The 20187-nt window shown below is 41.5% G+C and overlaps 2 protein-coding genes across 6 annotated transcripts in view; one reads left to right on the top strand and one right to left on the bottom strand.

The window, feature by feature from the left end:
• Positions 1-6368, top strand: part of KIAA0319 (dyslexia-associated protein KIAA0319 homolog) — a 50844-nt gene extending 44476 nt beyond the window's left edge. For all 5 annotated transcript variants that reach the window (XM_426033.8, XM_046933905.1, XM_025147640.3 and 2 more), the window contains one exon: positions 4025-6368. The gene's annotated coding sequence lies outside the window, so the exon portion shown is untranslated. The remainder of the gene's footprint in view (positions 1-4024) is intronic.
• A 1493-nt stretch (positions 6369-7861) lies between these two features.
• On the bottom strand, positions 7862-18082 carry ALDH5A1 (aldehyde dehydrogenase 5 family member A1). The gene is made up of 10 exons (XM_418909.8): positions 17749-18082; positions 17531-17614; positions 15952-16122; positions 15543-15659; positions 14972-15115; positions 13944-14087; positions 13026-13184; positions 11660-11829; positions 10864-10922; positions 7862-10706 (listed from the first exon to the last, which is right to left on the bottom strand). The coding sequence occupies exons 1-10, from the start codon at positions 18043-18045 to the stop codon at positions 10501-10503; spliced, it is 1551 nt and encodes a 516-aa protein (XP_418909.4). The 5' UTR covers positions 18046-18082; the 3' UTR covers positions 7862-10500.
• Positions 18083-20187: the final 2105 nt, after the last annotated feature.

Raw genomic sequence — 20187 nt, forward strand, 5'->3', positions numbered from 1 at the left:
ACATGTTGACTAACCTCTGATTTTCTAAATCAGAAGCTTCCTAAAATATCAACTAATTGCAGGTGAAAGGATAAATTTCTAGAGCAGTTGGAAGAAAGGGAGAAGAAAATATATAGTCAGCTAACTTCTGTTGTTACTGCTATAGAAACATGGAAAAACACATTGTATTTCTTGCACGTTCCATGCTGATGTTTATCTGAAATTAGAAAGGACATTTTTCTTGTATTATACTGCTACAAAATTAGCTAGGGTTATTATGCTACTAACAATAGATGGTAATCGAGATACATACAAATTTATGTCCTGTCCTCCTGTCTTTTTCTCAGAAGAGCCATGTGATTATGAAACTGACTTAAAACAGCAAAAACCAATATACAGAATTTCCATTACCGCTGTAGAGAGCAATATGTTACTGCAGGCTCCATTGTCAGTTTAGGTCAGGAACACAGAGAGGGAACATTTGTTACGCATTGTGTTTTTCTGACTGTGCTCTGTGACTACCTTTTCTAGTGTAGTGATCATCAGATGAAAATACCTTTGCTTTTAAAGGATACTTACAATTTACTAGTTGCACTTAGCTGTAAAGTGATGTGATGCATCTTTGTGTTGTAGGATGCAATGTTCTCTGTATTTACATGTGTATGGTGAGCTCAGTATGGTGCCTGCAGGGAAGTCCAACCTTAGGTGACTTCTTTAATGACAGAGGCACTTCTGCTTTCTTTGGGGTCCACCACGTCCAGCCCATACCAGAGAGGCACTGAGAATGTAGGGTCATGTGCCTTTTAAGCATCCCAAACAACCTTTTGTTTTGCACTTTTAAAGAGCTGTGGCCCTTTTAAGACCAAACTCTTAGCTAAGTTTGAATCTGTCAGACTCAGTGCTCACTTACAGAACATGACAGGCATTTGTGTAGTGAAAGGCTTATGACGAAGTACCATATGTAGAGCAGAAGGTTCAGTACTTATCTTCACAGTCTTGGCAGTCGGTTCTAAGGTTGAGTTGTTTTACTTTTTCCTCTAGTTATTCAATGGCTAGATGTATAGGCATAAAACGTTTGAGTTCTGATGTTGCTGTTCTTGTTTACAGTCTGAATAACGTCTTTTCCTTGAGTTTGTTAGGCTTTAAGGCCATGTTCCCAATACTGTTCTTGAAATCGCACACAGAAGGTCTGGCTTTTGTATGCAAGCCTCACTTGTGGGGGCATAGGCATCTGTGGCAGTGTATGGCAATGATGCCACATGTTTCTATGGGTTCTTTACTGACATGTTAGAAGCCTTAGGCTGAGCTAGAAAAATATGTTGTAATGCAGAAAACATTCTCCTTGGCAGCACTTTGGACAAGGCTTTGGCTTTGTTTTTCCTTGGTATTTTTTTGTTTGTTTGTTTTGGTAGGTTGGTAGTTGTTTTTTTGGGGGTTGGACTCAATGATCTCTGGAGATCCCTTTCAACCCCTAAAATTCTGTGATCCTATGATTTATTTTAATCTGATGGTGGAAAATCCATTAATGGAGAAGGGTAGAACAGTGTAGAGATCACAAGGGGGCGGATCAGAACGGGTACAGACAGAACATACCTCACCCCTATAACGAGGAATAACGTAGTGAAGAATTTCTGGAGCTTTCTCCACTCTTTCATAGAATTCTGATGCAAAAGATTGGTTGGGTTGAACACTGGCTTTTGTGCATCTCTTGTTAATGGAGATGGGCAAAAGTTGGAAGAACTAGCTAGGTTGAAAGGAATCAGCAGGCAACAAGTGCAGCAACATGGTATGCTCATGATTTGAATCCTCCCATGATTGCATGGTCTCATACATTTGACTTCTTGTTTCTATAGCAAAAGTCTGTGAAGTTATTTGTACCATGCTGAGAACCTGTGCCCATCCCTGCATTTCTGTGGAGACCTGAGTGTGGTCTCAGGTATCATAGAGGTGGGATAGGCAGAAATGGGCTAAAAAGGGTTAGTGTAAGTTTTTTTTTCTGTGTTTTTCCCCTGTCCTCCAACAGAAGAAATATAAATTGTCTGATTTGCTTTCTTTAGAAGCCAAGTTTTAACTGTATATGGGTTTTAGGATATTTATTGAAATGAATCTACTTTCTCATCCTTCCCCTTTTGGAACATGTTTGTGTATATTTAATTAGTTATAGAATCGTAGAATGGCTTGGGTTCATAGGAACCTTAAAAATGATCTAGTTTCAACCCCCCCCCTACCATGTGCAAGCTTCACACCCACTAAACTAGGTACTAGGTGAGGCTGCCCAGGACACCATTCAGCCTGGCCTTGAACACCTCCAGGGCATTCACAGCTTCTCTGGGCAACCTGTTCCAATGCCTCATCATCCTCTGAGGGAAAATTTTCTCTCTGGCATCTAAAGTAAATCTCCTTTATTTTAGTTTAAAATCATTCCACCTTGTCCTTCACTATCAGACCATGTAAAATGTCTGTCTCCCTCCTAATTATAAACTCCTTTAAGTACTGGAAGACCACAATGAGGTCTCACAGTGGACTTGCTCAAACAACTTTGTGTCTTTCTAGTGCTGGGGGCATCATACCTGGACACAGTACTCCAGATGAGGCCTCACAAGGGCAGAGTAGGTGGGAACAATCATATCCTTTGCCCTGCTGGCTCCCCCTCTTTTGATGAGGGATACAGTTAGCCCTGCAGACTGCAGGCACACGCTGTTGGCTGATGTCCCACTTCTTGTCCACCAGGACACTCACACCCTTCTCCACAGGGCTGCTCTCAGTGTGTTCTTCTCCCATTGCGTACACATCTGGGATTGCCCTGACACAGGTGCAGTACCTTGCACTTGGCCTTGTTGAACTTCATTAGGTTCATGTAGGCCCACTTTTCAAGTGTGTGCTGGTCCCTTGTGGTGACATCCCTTCCTTCTATTGTGTCAACTGCACCACTCAGCTTGGTGTTGTCAGTAGACTTGCTGAGGGTACACTCTATCCCATTATCTATGTCATTGATAAAGATGTTGAAGAGCACTGGTCCTGAAATGGACCACCGGGGGTCCCATTACCACTCATTACCAACCTCCACTTGGACATAGAGCAATTGACAACAACCCTTTAACTGTGACCATCCAGCCAATTCTTTATCCACCAGATAGTCTAGCCTTTAAATCCTTAGCTCTCCAATTTAGAGATAAGGATGTGCTGTGGGACCATGTCAAAGTCTTTTCAGAACTCCACACAGACAACATCTGTTGCCCTTCCTTTGTCCATTAATGCCATCACTCCATCATAGAAGGCCACCAGATTGATGAGGCACAATCTGCCCTTGATGAAGCCATGCTGGCTGCCTCAGGTCATCTCCTCGTCTCAAGTGTGCCTTAAGATAGCTTCCAAGAGGATGTGCTGCTGCATGATCTTCCCAGACACAGACAGGAGGCTCACCAGCCTGTAGTTCCCTTGATCTACCTTTCTCCCTTTCTTGAAAATGTATGTGATGTTCCTTTTTTCCAGTCACTGGGGACTTTGCCTGACAGCCATGACTTTTCAAATATGATGGAAAGTGGCTTTGCAGCCACATCAGCCACTTCCTTTAGGACCCTAGAACACCCCATAGATTTGTACATACTCATTCTCATCAAGTGATCTCTGAATTACTCTCCTCTTACAGCGAGAGGGATTTTGCTAGGAAGAGATGTGGGAAGGACGTGAGAGATGTGAGAAGCCTGACTGCCAGTGAGGCAGTCTCCTCTACCCACTACTGCTTCCCACTACTGCTTAGTGTACTAAAACAAATCCCATATAGGAGAGCTCCATGCATCGTAAGGGCTGGACAGGTATTTTAGTCTCGGGGAGATGTAAGCACTGCAGTCTATCTGTGCTGATACTTGTATTTCAGCCACAGCCTTGCTGTGCTTTTCTTTCAGAAGGTTACAGTCTCCTATACAGTTTCAAACTTTTAATGAAACATTTTTTCCATTTTCTTTGTTAACTTTTTCACAAGCTGAAGGCCATCCATTTCTTCTGTTCCAACATCCTTCTCATATTCTTTGTGTTTCTTCTGCAGGAACTGGGAACCTGAATACTTGGCTGCAATAGATTTGATCTCCCTGTCAAATGCTGAGGCCCAGGGCTTCATACTGCATACAGACCTCTCACATACCACAGGAATGCATTCTTCTTACAGTAAGAAGACTCAATAGGACAAACTTCAGCCAGTCCTTAGTATTGTGCTATATATTGTCTGCTCTCCAGCTTTTTCTTCCACAGCATCTTTCCATTACTGCTTATGCTAAGTCTCTAGTGTGCCTTTATCAATGAACTTACTGCTTGGTACATGTCAGTGCAGTCAGCACCCTTCAGTTTTGTCAAGTCTGTCACTTGGGTGTTTGGGGGTTTATTTTACATTTTTCAAGCCTGGTGCTGAAGGGTAGCAGATGGTTCTTTCGAGTACTCTAGTAAAACAGCTGATCAGAAACCTGTTTTTATCAGTGCTACAGAATTCCCTGGGCTGTTTCTCCCACACATGCACTTGCTGCAGGTGCCAACCTTGAGATCAGTGGCAAGCTCGTGCACCATAAGATCATCGTGTGATTTGGCTAAATATTTCTCCCTTTAACAAGTAAGAAACTGTCCAAGGCCTTCCAAGTGGAAGATGCTTACAGAATGCTGTCCCTGAGGTAACACTTTGATGTCTTGATTGTTTTCTATTTACATTTTGGAAGCTGATTTTTCAAGAAGCCTCTTGGTCTAATGGCGTAATTGTACGGTGTCCTTGGAAGGATAAGTAATTCCTCATTCATGGTACAAGGCTTGCTATTAATACAAACTTGCACCAAGATTTTAAAATAATGTTTCTGGCTCTGTGAATTCAATATCACGTGAATCATTTGGCCAAGCATAATTTTGTCAGGAAATAAGAAGTGAATATAGCAAGGCTTTTATTTCAATTCAGTGACGTTTTTAGTTCTAGAAAAACTGCTTTACTGGTGCATGTCAGGTGGAATGAAAGAGAAAAAAAGTGAACTCTTCAGGTGTAAACACGATGGCTGAACGCAGGACTGCTGATAGCTTTCTGATTGGGATTATCAATTACATTTGGGTTTGAAGCAAGTACACAATCTTCACATTTACTTCCACACGGCTTTCCTTTTTACACAGAAAGTGCATGGCAGCTTCTTTCTGAAATAAGGATGGATACTTTCCCAACAGTCTTCTCTGCTCTTCTAAGATACAGCTTGCCATGTATGGCTTTTAGTCCCTTGAAAAAGAAATTCACAGCTTGGCACTGGTAAGATGCTCTCTTAGATCACAAACAGTGTGCCAACACTTGGAGTTCATCATAGCTTTGGAGTAAGTTCTGGATTCTCACTTCCATCTTGGTTTTACATTTATAGATGCTGGCTTATAACATGCACAAGTAGAGGTTATTTAGCTGTGTAAAAGGGCTGCCTCTGTTTTAAGTAGGGAATATATTTAGAATAACTTCCTTGCCATTACTGCCTGATGCATTAAAGAGGTTCAAGTATTCAATGCTGTCATACTGCGAATAATGTTTTGTGTTTATAATTCTCCTAGCTAAAGCACTGCTGCAGTACAAGCTGAAATCTACCTGGGCAAGTCTGCTTTAATACACATCCAAAGCGTCTATTGTCCTGTGGTTTGGCCATTCATTTTCACTGAGAGTGGATTGTTGAGAACTTCAAAAAAAAAAAAAAAGTGAACAGTTTAACCGTAGAGGCGTTTATTTACAGAGGGAGAAAAAAAAAAGGATGTTTCCTAGTTTTAGTTCCTAATTTTCCTAGGCAAATTTCCTATCCTTCTTTTAGGCGACATGTGAAACCAGTTCTGCACCTCAGTATAGTGGTAGCGGGCTCTTGTCAGCTGGAGTTTGGGGATGGCAGTAATAGAATGACAAATATTGGTCTTCTGAGCCATTTTTATAACAATTGAGAAAGGAAAACATTTCTCTAGAAGGAAGAAGCTAGAAGTTAGAAGTGAATTAGAAACATCAGCTATTGCTTATCACTGATACCTAACTAGAATATTGGGCTCATACCTCTGCAGCAATGGAAAACCTATATCATCATACACCTTTTACGTCCAGAACTCCCCCTGACAAGGGAGCCTTGAAGCTTAGAAACAAAATATAAAGAAAAAACACAGAAAAACCCACCTTTATTTTGCTTAGGGTATGAACCAGGTGCAGATGAGCCACACATCATGTAGCTGGTCTTTGTATAGAAAAACTTCTCCCTGGGGGTGGATGGGTGAGCTAATTATACAATTAATCCAATTCTAACAAATGTTACTTATTGAAAATGACAGTGTATCGTAACTGGAACTGTTTCTGAGCTGAAACTATTACATTTATGTAACTACTAATAAAATTTTGTCTTTTCTTCTAGGAACTCAGTACTTTCTGTTTTGGACTTAATACTCAAGGCGGGCTAAGGGAGACAAATTGCATAGCATAGCTGAGGTCTAAAAGCAGCCTAATATCTGATCCCTTGACTTGCTACTGACAAAAGCAAAAAGGTATCTTATGCAGAGAGGTAGCATAATTCAGTATATTAGGAAGCAGAAGAAGCTGCTTTACTTCGATTTACAGAATTTCCATGTCCTGCTTGTCCTTGGGTTAATTGCCTGTGCAACCTTCTGAATACCATTTTTAAGCCTTTTGCTTAGGATAGGTTAAGCCTTGTATAAGCAGTAGCGCTGACAAAGAACAAAAAGTTATCCTCCAGTCTGCACTAGTTGCAGTGATAACAGCTACTTCACTGCCAAGTCAAATGATGCTTTTTAATTGCAAGATTGCCCAACTCCCAACAGCATTTGAATGAATGATGAGCTTAGAACAGTATAAGCTATTTTACTATGTGCAAAACATTTAAACTGCTATTTACATTCTGCAAAGCTTATGAAAACATAAAATCAATCATAGATGTCTTAAAAAAAAAAAAAGTCTGCCAAGTAAATGGATGAGCCACAGAACTCTAGCTAACTTAATGCATTTCATTAAAGCCAAAGGTCTTGGTGACAAGAGGGAGTGAAGAACAAGAACCAGCTATTGTAAACAAAACTAAATGCTAGATATTGCTACTAATACGTATTTCACATTTAAGCACCAGTTGTCTTTCTTCACTGCTACTAGATGGGTGTTAACAGGACCTGGAGCCACCTCACTTGCTCTAAGTATGTGTTTTCCAGCTTAGCATAGCAATGGACAAGCACTACCTCGAGTGACTTACCAGGAAAAGGAAAAAAAAAACCAAACAAACAAACATCTTTTCACTATAGCTGGAGATAATTTCTGCCCCTTAAGCTAAAGATGTTTAACTTTAGTAGAACAGGTAAATGTAGTTTCTTAAGAATTCATTACACTGAGAGGACAGACAGCAGGGGTCAAACGGCAGCATTTAAAAGGCTAACATAAGAAAATGAGATGGAAGTTGACCTTTGGTAGGTTGAACTGGAAATCAGGAATAATTTGCTGAGACAGATGAGAATAAGGTTTTTAAAAACCTATTTTAAGTAATTTGAGAATTGTACAGGTTCTCACACCCTGAAAGCAGGAAAACACATTGTGATCCACCAGGCCTCTCTCTTGTGGAAAAATGTTTGATTCAGCATAAAAGATTTGCATATGGAATAACTCATGGCATACAAATATGTCAAAGTAATCTCACCTACCTGATTTAGATTCAAGGCTTTGCAACTGGGATAGCTGATCTTGCACCTATATCTGCATATCTGAATATCTGCATGCGGAGAAATATCCTTCTTTCCAGTGCTAAACCTGGCACAACAAAGTATCCGTGGAAATCTGAGGGATGGGAGTTACTTTTGCTTCTGTCAGCTTGTGAGTTCAACAATGAATATTGTAATGAAGCACAAAATCCAATGCTTTCACGTAAGTTATTTATTAATTGAAAATGTTTTTCCATCACAGTCTTAAATCCAGAAATTTCTGAACATCACAAACATAACTCAAATGTGAGGATTCAAGTATGTCTTTTGTTAAAGAATCACAGCTTTTGCTATGAAAACAACTGTAAGATTATTTTGTGCTTACTAATGTAGACCTTAATGACACAAAGATACTGTGCTGGAATCCAACCACGCTCCAATCTAGCTAGACAAAGGTATTTTTCAAATTCATTATACAATTTAATTATGGTTTGTGCTTGTTATCAGGCAAAGTTAAAAAAATATATATACAAAAAAGTAAACATGTACTCATTAACTGTAACAGTGCTATTCTTAAAAATTACATCAAGATTTTAAATTCACCAAGGCATGAGATCACTAATTTTGCAATGAAGAGAGCAGCAGACTAAAAAATTAATTCTCCAACTGCAGTGTCCCAGGAAGTACATCTACATTCAAGACTGCACTGTCATACAGCAGTAAATGAGATAAGTTTAACCTTGATTTCATAGTGCAAGCATATTTTAAGTCTGTGCAACTGAAGTGGCAGATATTCCGACCTGTGTACAATATCTGTACATGTGCCTTCATCGCTGTACTATTGGTACCCAGGCACCAGGTTACTGCTTTTTTCTGCTGAGCTCCATTTTGCAAGGAGTAAAAATTTACCAGCAGTCAGAGCTGGCAAAAGGCTCCCTGTTCCACGTCATGTTCCCCAAATTCAGGCAGCTTGTGCACTCAGTAGTGCAAGCTCAGAAGCTGGCTAGAAATTTTCTTGCAATTTATGTGGGTAGAATTAAGCTATTCCTTTTTGTTCTTCAGAGAAAGCGTATGTGCTACAACTGATAACAGTATCCAGTCCTTACCACTGTAAATGTGCATTCTCGGTGCATTAGAAATTTCTGATGCGCAGTTAGCGTCCTTTGCTTGTCCTTCAGCTGGCAGGATGTATACACACGCATACATTCCACTGACAATGTTCTACACCCACCTGTTCTCAGGTGTTACACAAATACAACCATAACAGGTATTTAGAAATAATGAGTAGCAGTTAATGCTACCTTGTGTGCAACCATAAAAAGAAAAAAAAATAACCCTCTAAAACTCAGCTCTGGTTTTTCTTTAGGTATTTTGTTACCTGGTACCTTTTTGCCTAATTGCATCAAGTTTCTTAAAATAGTCCATTTCATAGAGTACATTCATTACTGTATAAATATATATATGAAGATGTGTTACCTGCCTTTAATAGTAATAATTAATGGGTACAACCCCACCAAATAAGTTAACCAGAGGAAACAAAATGTCTTCTCCTTAGCCTCTACAGTGCTGATCTATTTGCCAAATTAATATTGCATTTTATGTAAAAAGGACTTCTTCCAATTTCCATGGAAATGTTTTGTTGGTTTTTTTTTTCCATACTAAAGAATCTTTATCTCTTTTAAAGATGTCAATTAAAATAGTGGAATTGTGGGTAAAAGTCTTGCCTACAATTATTTATATCCTTATTAGACTGCAAGTTACCCCAGTTTAAAAATGTGTATACCTTTCTCAATAATGGATGTTTGCTTGTGTGACCATAAATCCAATGCACAAAGCCCAGAGGAAATGAACCATCCGTTCATGTTCTTTGGAGGTGCTGAGGAACATTGTAGACACCGAGCAACATTTACATCAGTGACCTTCCTTCTACCAAAGGACAGTTACATTCTTTTCACAGAAGAGGACTTCATATATGTTCTCATGTCAGCATTTGGGATTCATTCATACAGGCCTTTCAGTGTCCCCTTAAAATTCTGTAAGTTATTCCTGCAGCTGTACATACCATCTTCCTCACTGAGCCAACAACTTACTGTCCTGCACTGCTGTCTTCTCTGAACAACTGAGACTCACATACATACCAAATAGGGGCTGTAACTGATCCCAAACTTGCAGGCTGTCAGGCACCAATTACAGCTCTTTGCTCAGAAGGCCAAAGGCTGAACCAGCTGACAGCTCTGCAGCTAGTATTAAGATGCACTTACAAAGCTGTTCATTCACCTGCATGGATTCCTAGCTGTAGCCAAGCACTTCCTCATCTTTCATAAGCATCAGATTATCCCACAGTTTAAAAAAAAAAAAAAAAAAAAAAAAGACATGCCTGCTTCTAAAAGAAAGTTATACAATCACATTATAAAATGTTGGTGTTTGCTCAAAAGTTTAAAGGCAGTCTGCCATAACCAACACTTCCCCCATCCTACACACATTCAAAGGCAGTAGAAAAAGGTGGTCTGTTTTCCCCTTGACACAGATTGTGATCTGTTTTCATAATGCAGAAATTTCCAAGTCCCCCCACTAATGAGGGTGATCTAAGAATAATAAATGCGCCTTCTTCCCTACTCCCTTTTAGAGGTAATGGGCACTGTGATCACATTGCTGAAAAACAATGTACTCATATAGTATAAACATGTAAAAACATGTGGCACATAATGTTCTCAATATGTCTCACATACAGGACAGGGTTGCTTATTTCTAAAGAAGGTAAAAGTTTCATTAATTACATATTTCCGGTTCAAAAAGCTCTTAAAACTACAGCACTCTTCTCCAAGATGTTGGGATTGTGCTTTCTGAAGATTGCTACAGGCCTCCAAAGCAGACGTACTTTATTTCTAAGTATTCATCAATGCCATACTTGGAACCTTCTCGCCCTATGCCAGATTGCTTTATCCCACCAAAAGGACTCTCAACCGAGGAGACTATGCCTTCATTTACACCAACCATTCCAACTTCCAGCTGCTCTGCAACTCTCCAGATCTGTGCTGGATCTTGGGAATAGAAATATCCTGCCATGCAGACACAGAGATGCAAAATGAAAATAAAGTCAGGAGGAACAATAGCAGAAACTGATACTTACTGATATGATGCTTGTTACTTCATTAAAAATTCCCTTAGCACTGAAGCTTATAGAAAGCAGATAAGAAGATGATAAGAGAAGCATACCTGCTAAACCCACATCGGCTGCATTTGCTATGGCAATAGCTTCTGCTTCAGTGTCAAATCTGTCAATATAAAGAAAAAAAGAATACCAGTGAGGCCTGCCGCTCACCCAGCACTTTGCTGACTTACTGCCAAGAAGCAGCTTTATCAGGAATAAGTCAGTATGCAGGTGTTGCTGTTGTTTTTTTTAATGTATTTTCAAAATTAAATTAATTTTAAATTCAAAGTAATGGAGAAGTTCCTACCACTTACTTCAATTTAAACTACAATGAAGTAGTTAGGATTGTTTTATCTTCCCCTAGATGCTGGTAGTTAAACATTTGCTTTCACATCAGTTAGCTCACTAATTTCCCCAGCCACGTAGGCGCTCTCAGCTATGATAGACGACTGTGTGTTCTTCTGTCCAATCGCTGCGGACAGAGGCAGAGATTGATTTTAAGGAGAAAAGAGAACTAAGTCATCCTCAAGCAGAAAGATTCAGGGCTACCAAATCACATAACAAATTGCAAACTCCTGCCTCCCACCTCATTCTGCAAAACATGAAATTTATGAGCGTTTGGCTGTTATTATCCTTGCTGAACTGTTGAGGCTATTTAAAAGAAAATCCTTCACCTTAGATCAGGTGAAGGGAGAAACAAGCGAACTAGATACACGTACTAAGTTTCCACAGATACACTTGAGCCTTATTACAAGACCCGTGTGGCCTTCCAAAAACTTGTGGCAGTCAGTCCATCAAATCTTACTCAAAACAATATCTCATTATTTTTTATTGCTGTGTTTTAGTCTCAAAGAGTCTTACTTGATAACTGGTGCTAAAGGGCCAAATGTCTCCTCTTGCGTGCAAAGCATTTTTGTCGTAACGTTACTCAGTAATGTTGGTTCAAAGAAATTCTTCCCCAGGCTGTGTCGTTTCCCTCCAGTCACAACAGACGCTCCTTGCGAAACTGCATCATTAATGTGTCTCTCTACCTAAGGGATGCAAAAGAAAAATCTCAAAGCTAGCATTTAAAAGTGAACATCAATGTATTTTTCACTGAAGAAATAATACTCTCCAGTATTACAAAGGTTCTGGAGAGAGGTTTATACTTCGCAAACTATTTGCAGAGTTATTCAAAATTTGTCTTGAATTAAATTATGAGTATATCCCCCATCTAACAGACATTCACGTTTTCTATTGAAATGAAAGGAGAATATCTAACGTGAGAAAAGGACTGAGTAGTACACTTGATATTCATGATCAGGCACTGTGAAAATAGAAGTACATATCTGTCATTTAAAGAGAAACAGGCAACAGAAGGAAGTTTTCAAGACTGGACTGGCAAAGGCATTTTCTACCCCTATGTACCTACAATTCATCCAAAAACAAGAAAGCATTGAGAAAACCGAAGTAGTAATCTCAACCTAGAATATACTCCCTTGAAATAATAGAAGGGCAGTTATGTAACTATACAGTGTTTGCACGCTTGTGTGTACGGCCCTATGACATGCACAGTACTTTTGTGATACAGAAAGGGAAGGAATTCAATTACATCTGTATACTTGACAGAAATTCAAGTGTTACATCCGTTGTCTCCCAGCTAATTCTGAGTATTTTCAGAATTTGTAAGAATAATTTATAATCTTAAACCTTAGAAAGGGTGAAATATTACAGAAAATATGACTTACTACAATTTAAAAATACAATTCCTGGAGTCAATAAGTAATTCAAAATAGGAGACCTAAACTATGCATAAGATTTCAAATGATGAGAGCATCCAGAGCTCTGCTACTTTTAACCTCAGTGTGTTATTTTGTTTAGCTTTTGCCAAACAGAGGCAACGTAATGTCTTCAAAGTAAATTCTCAATCACAGTGCTTCAGAATTGTGGAAACACCGCATCACTCTCACAGCAGATCCAATTTCAGTAAACGTTCTTGAGAACAGCCAAAAAACAATTAGGAAGATTTATTTTCTCATGAAGGAGGAACCTCTTTTTCCTTTAATGGAAATAAGAATGACACGTTAACTGCCCATGTCTCTCCATGTATATAAGCACAAACTTGGAGGAAATAGCACAATTCCAGCCACACCGTTAATACTTTAAACACAACTCTGAGTTACTTCATGGATCATAAAAAAGAATTTAAGATGTCAAAAATCCATTTTTATTTTCTTTTATTTTTTACCTTCTCTACTGCTTTTTCATTAATTAACGGCCCTTGGGTAGTTTTTGCATCAAATCCACTTCCAACACGCAGCTCGCTCTCTATGGCTTTAGCAAACTTTTGTACAAATGTGTCATGGATTCCCTTTTGCACCAGGAAACGGTTTGTACAAACACACGTCTGAAAACAAACATGAAAAGGAAAAGCAAACAGTGGTTTATACTGGATTTCATTATGAATTCATTCTGCCCTTCATGCCACAATGACAGGATGCTACAGCGATCTGCGCTCTGCCTATTCTCCAACATCCTAAGCTGTTAGCTAATTTTACCACTTCTTTTGCCACCCTACTCACTTAAGAAATACAATTCCAACAAGCTGTAAGCATTTGCATAAAGTATGCCACATTGTTTAATTTAAGTTGCTTATGCTGGAAAAAGGCTTTGTGATTTCTGTGGACACTGGTATATGGTATATATGAACTGAACCGAGCAGGGTTCAGAAGCGGTAAGAAATACTACATTCTAATTACACACACCAGACAATACTGAATTGAGCAAAAGAATTTCAATTCACACTTGGTGGCGTGGGCTCTTCTTTTCTTTTTTTCCTCCAAACTCCTTAATTAGCTGAACTTGTGTTTTCTTTCCTCCTGGAGTTTGTTTGCAAGTGCTTTCAGCTGCCTACTAACATACTCATTTATGCTATCCCCTATGCTCTGACTGAATCCTATTCTGATTACTGCAGCCTCTCAAAAGTAACAGCTATCTTCTATATATATTGAAATACACAGATGTAATTTTACACTGTTGTTATTCAGACTTGCTGCATGACAGCTGGCTTAAGTGCCCGCAACCACGCGTGGCCCCAGCATCTTTCTCTGAACAATGAAATGTTTTACGTTTACAGCCTTCTGTTCCCAGAAACAAGGACTCTTACCTGACCTGAGTTTCTATACTTAGAAGCAAGGGCTCCTGCAACAGCACGGTCCACATCAGCACTGTCAAACACTATAAAAGGAGCATGCCCTCCAAGCTCCATGGAAACTCGCTTCACAGTGCCAGCTGCATGTTTCAGCAGTATCTGAAGAAACATAGAAATTTCTTCTTCTACTAGATGCAAACTAAAGAACCACAGAGCTTACAGATGGAAGGCACTGACAAACTAACTCTGGCAGGGAGTTAATCTGCATCTTCTTTGTTATGCTCTACCATCCGTTTTCTCTCATCACAAATGCAAGAAATAATTTCCTTCATTAAAGTCTTTACAGATTACATTCTGCTGAGAAAACAATGAAGGAAAAGATTTTCATCACATTCAGGTCAGGCTGACATTATACTCTGACACCGTCACTTGTTTGCTTGTTCATTTCTTTTTTTGTAACAAAAATCTTGACAACTCACAGCAGTTTTCTAATGTGTGCCAGAATTTGGTATTAAGATTTGCTTTAGGTATCAGGCTTTTCCTTCATTCCACATACAGCCATTGCATAGAATTCTTCCATCTTTAGCCATACTATGCAGTTTTACTGATTTCACCGGGGACTGATTAGTAAGCCTGCTTACAGAGTAAAGCTCACAGGAGGCTGAAGTTGATACAAGAACCTCACTTCTCTAATGCTTGCTTTCAACTACAGAAGCCATTCCCAAGCAGCACCTTTGAAATTCTATTTCAGTGTTCATATTAGTGTGCTGTCACAGTCTATGAAACACAAACGTTTTATACAGAAGTGCTCAGGTTATAATTCAGTAAGGAGCAGTGATCCAGAAGCTGCACACAGGCATCCTTCTGTGAAGTACTGACACTGAAGAACACAGGCAGTACCTCAACAGGTATACACTTATTTGTACAATTTCTGCACAGTAGCCAGAAAAGAAGGCGGCTCTATACGGAAGCACACATTTCCCCCTACCTTTCTGGTATAACCACAGTAATAATCTTCAAGGATATTCTGTGCACTTATATACCTTTCCTGTTGCAGTAGAGCCCGTAAAAGATATTTTGGCTACCAATGGATCAGTGCACAGAACTTCCCCTACAGCTGCTGCCTGTTGTCTTGAACAAGGAACAACATTATACACTCCTGCTGGAATTCCAGCCTGGTTTGCAAGCTGCAACAAAGGAAAGAGAAATTGCAATATCAGTGCATTTTGTATGAAGAACAGTCATCTAATGTTTACTGTTTTAAAGAAATTGGTTTGAAGTCAAACGAAGCTTAAGGTGCACACCACAACTCACAGATGCCAGTGTCACGAGTGCAGCTTCACTCCTGTTTAAGCTGGCTGTCATTCAAAGTAACCAAAGAAAAGATACAAAAACGTTTCCCATGCTTCAGTGGCCAGATCCACTTTGAGGGTCTAGACTGCATTAGAGATAACTTCCAAAGACGTCTAATGAAATAAAACTTCTCTATCAATTCAGCCAACTTGTCTTCTCTTCATGTATGCAATTGGCTCAAGTTATCCACAAAGCCCATTGCTAAGTTCTAATTTATAGCTTCAGTCCACCATTAACCTACAGCTTAGCACAAAAGCTCACCTCTCCAAGAGCTAATGCTGATAAAGGTGTGTCCTCTGCAGGTTTCACTACTACTGTACAGCCAGCTGCCAAAGCTGCGCCAACCTTCCGGGTAATCATAGCACTGGGGAAATTCCACTAGAAGGAGAGAAAAGAACAATCAAACTTAGGGAAATTTTGCCTCCAGTTTTTGCAGCAACAGTAGTAGTTGTTTTCTGTGGTTACATGGCAGCCTAAACAGACCTGCATGATGTGCTTTGTCCTAGGTGAACGTTACAAAGAAGCACTACTGACCAATGAAGAAGCAGGTACAGGGTAGAAATGAAACTTTACAGGGGTGTTTCCTGAGGCAAGAGGAGCCATAAGGCCCCATGCTGTAAGCTAAGCTGAAAATTTTCATATGATTTGAAACATTCAGCTGTACACTTACTGGGGTTATAATTGCTGCCACTCCTACCGGCTGTTTCAGCACCAGGATTCTTCTATCTTTTGCAGATGCTGGAATGACATCACCATAAACTCGGCGAGCTTCCTCTGCAAACCACTCCAGAAATGAGGCAGAATATAGGACCTCCCCCTCTGCTTCTTTCAGAGGTTTTCCCTTTGATTACATCAAATTGAGAATACGCAGTAAGCAGCAGACTGAAGCAATACAAATAAACTGACATAATTTCAGAATTATTTTCAAAGTGCTTTTTAATCCTGTATTACATACTTTGCTGTTTCCAGAAAGGACTTGGTGTTAGTTCACCAGCAATCGCTAAACAGTTTCAACATACAGTCATCCTACATTCACACTTTGACTGCTTTGCTTAGCTTCATATCTGCATTCCACAAGGGAGAGGGAATAGCAGATGTAGCCTATGTTTACTTACAAACTCTGCAATTAGCTGCTACTGCCATTCTGAAGCAGATACAAACAGAGGCAAAACATTTAAAAGCTTCTGTCAAAGACCACTGTGTTTGGGTGTACTACTCTGCAGACCTTCAGGTGTGGTCTTGTGGATTGATGGCCATCAGCTGTTGGAACACAGCAGAGGAGTTGCTGTGGTATCTTCCAGAATGGTTTTATTCAAAAGGACACCATCAGTCTGTGCATTTCCAGACTGGTCTGCGATGCAAACTCAAACACATTAAATGAGCACAACAGGGAGACTGGTTTAAAGATACACTGTGATCCAAAATAAGGCACTAATGCAGACAAAACCCATCACTCCCACTTACAAGCTGTACTAAAATCATTTTGACTAGAAAAAGACTGTGTGTCACTTTAACAAACAATACCACAATTACTGCAGTTATTAATTACTTGTCAGATGGCTTCCCTGCCCTTGAGAGGCAGAGACTGCAGTAAAAAGAAGCCTCCAAAAAACACTATGATCCTCATCAAAGCTTGTTCTTGTTACTGTATATCCACACACATCCTTTGAAGCTCGTTGGTAACTTTGTTTTGCTATCATCAGGCATAAGCTACAAAATCTAACTGGTAATTTCAAGCAATACCAGACCACACAAACAAACAAAAAACTAATCTTTATTTTGCCTACTAAGGGACAAAAGCATAACTTACGTAATTTTGCCCTTCTAAACACATGAATCTGATAAAACACAATAGTTTTCTGCCCTTAAGACTGCAGTTTGGATTTACATATTGCCACTGTACCACATGAAACACAGTGCAGGTGTAATTCCTGCCAGGTCCCGCTGGAATGTACGTATGTAAGAAAAGGCATTTGAAACATAATCCACTGACTTAACAGCAATAGGAACATACAGTGCATATTCCAGGTTTGACCTAACATTGTAGGTAAAACACTTAATAAAAACACCAGTGAAACGCATAGAGGGTGTGTCGGCAGCTTTCAGTTTTAACATTAGCATCCATATGTTATGTTTCTAGAAAAGAGAAATGTTTCCACAACGAGCTATGATTTGGACAGATCTGGAGCTTAGAGGTGCATACTTCAAGGGCTGCACTCTGCCTGCCTTCCATCTGCCGCCATACTCACGTTTTCCGCCGTTATGATCGTTGCCAGATCTTTTTTCCTTTCTATCATCAGCTCGTACCATCTGCGAATAAGCGCGCTCCTCTCCTGCAAGGACAGAAGCCCGCTATCGTCCTCACACACATAACGGTCGTCCCCCCCCCGGGCTGAGGGCCGCCCGACCGCCCCGCTCCGCCCGGCCGCCCTGTGCCCCGCCGGCGCCATCTTTCGCCGCCGCTCACCTTGGCGGGGAGGCGGCCCCAGGCGGCGCCAGCTTCGTGCGCGGCCCGTACGGCCGCCCTCGCCTCGGCTTCGCCGCAGTCGGCCACCCGGCCCAGCTCGTCGCCGCTGGCCGGGTCCCGTACGGGAAATGCGGAAGGCGTCTCTACCCAGCGGCCGCCCACCAACGCACCGCGGCGCACCAGGGCGGCGGGCAGAGCCCAGCTGCCGCGCCGCGCCCCCGCCGGTCCCGGAGGTGGCGGCGGAAGGAGGAGGAGGCGGGAGGCGGCAGCGGCTCGCCGCCGCAGAAGGCTCGCCATGACCGCGCGCCGGCTACCGGCTGCGGGGACCTGGGCCGAGCCTACCCGCGCCGCCCCGGAGGAGGAGCTGCGGAGGGGCCGGGCCAGAAGCTGCATCTTGCCGGGGCATGGCGCCGTCGTCAGGCCTGAGGGTGCGCGGGTGTGTGGCAGCCTTTGGGGCCTATCTGCCTATGGCACATTGTGTCCTTCGGGAGAGTGGAGACTTTGAATCATTAAGGTTGGAAAAGACCTCATGATCATCTTGTCCAACCATCAGCCCATCGCCCATGCCCTTCACATCCTTCATTGCCACATCTTCCCTTTTCTTGAAAGCCTCCAGGGATAGCAGTTCCACTAGCTCCCTGGGCAGCCTGTTCCAGTACCTCACCACATTCATGTGAAGAAATTTTTCCTTATGTCCAACCTGAACCTCCCCTGGTGCAACTTAAGGCTGTTATGTCTCCTGGTTACCTGAGAGAAGAGGCTGAGCCCTACCTCTACACAACCTCCTGTCAGGTAGTTGTAGAGGGCAGTAAGGTCTCCTCTAGCCCTTCTCTTCTCCAGACTAAACAGTCCCAGTTCCCTCAGCTGCATCTCATAAGACTTGTGTTCCAGAACCTTCACCAGTTTTGTTGTCCTTTGGACACACTCCAAAGCCTCAGTGTCTTGTAATGAGGGATTAAAAAGTGAACACAGTACTTGAGGTCTCACCAGGGCCACACAGAGTACAGAGGGACGATTGCTTCCCTGCTCCTGCTGACTATGGTATTTCTGATAAAGCCAGGATGCCATTGACCTTCTTGGCCACTTGGGCACACTGCTGGCTCATGTTCAGCTGCCTGTCAACTAACACCCACAGATCATTTTCCTCCACGCAGCTTGTCAACCACTGCCTCAAGCCTGTAAGAATGAATGGAGTTGTTATAACTAATGTTTAGGACCCAGCACTTGATCTCGTTAAAGCTTGTACAATTGGCCTCTGCCCATTGATCCAGCCTATCCAGATCACTCTGTAGGGCCTCCCAATCCTCAGGGAGATCAACACTTCCTGCCAACTTGGTGTCATCTGCAAACTTATTGAGGGTGCTCTCATTACCCTTGTCCAGATCATCAATAAAGGTATTAAACAGGATAGGCCCTAATACTGACCCCTTAGGAGCACCACTAGTGACCAGTCACCAGCAGGATTCAACTCCATTCACTGCCACCCTCCGGTCCTGGCCATCCAGCCAGACTTCTACCCAGTGAAGATTATATCAGTCCAAGCCATGGGCAACCAGTTTCTCGATGAGAATACAGTGGGAGACATAGCCAAAGGCTTTACTAAAGTCTAGGTAGATTGCTTGAGGTCAGTCACTTGATTTCAGGAGGCTGCCATTCCTCTCCTTCTTCCACATGCCTTGGTGGCCACAGCTAGTGCCTGGCACAAAGACCATGCAAAGCACTTGCCCACCTTGCCTATAAACTGAGCTGCAGCCCAACGTGATAGCCAGGCCATAACCTTCCCCAGTCAGGTTTGCATGGTGGGGATGGTGGGGAGCTGCAGCATGCCTAGCCTCTTCTGTTGGACAGAAGCTTGCAGCAGTATGAATGACAAGTTTTCTTGTGACTACCTGCTCCATATATAGGGTTGAATTGGGTTTTCAGTCTGGATTACAAGACCTAGATGTACTTGTGTGATGAGTGGAAAGCTCTAAACTTCTTGCCTGGCCAAAGCTCATGAATTTGTATTACCTCCAGTTCTGGAACTAGTGTGTTCCTATTGATACTGCTTTGGCAACTGGCTTACATTTGTTTCTTTTTGTGAAATCTTATGGAGTTGTAAGTCAAGTGTGCAGTGGGGTGGACATCCTCTGGGAGGCTGCCCTTCTCCTTTGTGCTGTGGGTTAAAAGAAATCTCTCTTCTCTTGTGCAGTGATGGCAATTACACTGCCAAAACCCCAGAGAGAGAGAGAGAGAGAGGGAGGAACACCTATAAATTATTTATTTAAAAAAATATATATTTTATTCGAGGTGAAGGTATAAAACGGCACTACAAATACCGCAATAGTTTGCTTGCTGTGTCAGCAATAGGTCTGAAAGACAAAATGTGTGCTGTAACCCACATTTCAAAGGTCACTGCTACTGCTGCAGGCTTCTGAAAACACAGGCTGAGCAAGCGTC

Source organism: Gallus gallus, chromosome 2 (genome assembly GCF_016699485.2).
Source record: "Gallus gallus isolate bGalGal1 chromosome 2, bGalGal1.mat.broiler.GRCg7b, whole genome shotgun sequence".
Taxonomy (NCBI): domain Eukaryota; kingdom Metazoa; phylum Chordata; class Aves; order Galliformes; family Phasianidae; genus Gallus; species Gallus gallus.

What these genes read in the sequence shown, in the direction of transcription:
- ALDH5A1 (XM_418909.8), bottom strand. Translation starts at nt 18,045, where the DNA reads ATGGCGAGCCTTCTGCGGCGGCGAGCCGCTGCCGCCTCCCGCCTCCTC. An exon ending in GGGGCCGCCTCCCCGCCAAG is followed by an intron (nt 17,615 to 17,748) that starts GTGAGCGGCGGC and finishes CTGTCCTTGCAG; the next exon opens with GAGAGGAGCGCGCTTATTCG. An exon ending in AGCCGATGTGGGTTTAGCAG is followed by an intron (nt 10,707 to 10,863) that starts GTATGCTTCTCT and finishes TCTGCATGGCAG; the next exon opens with GATATTTCTATTCCCAAGAT.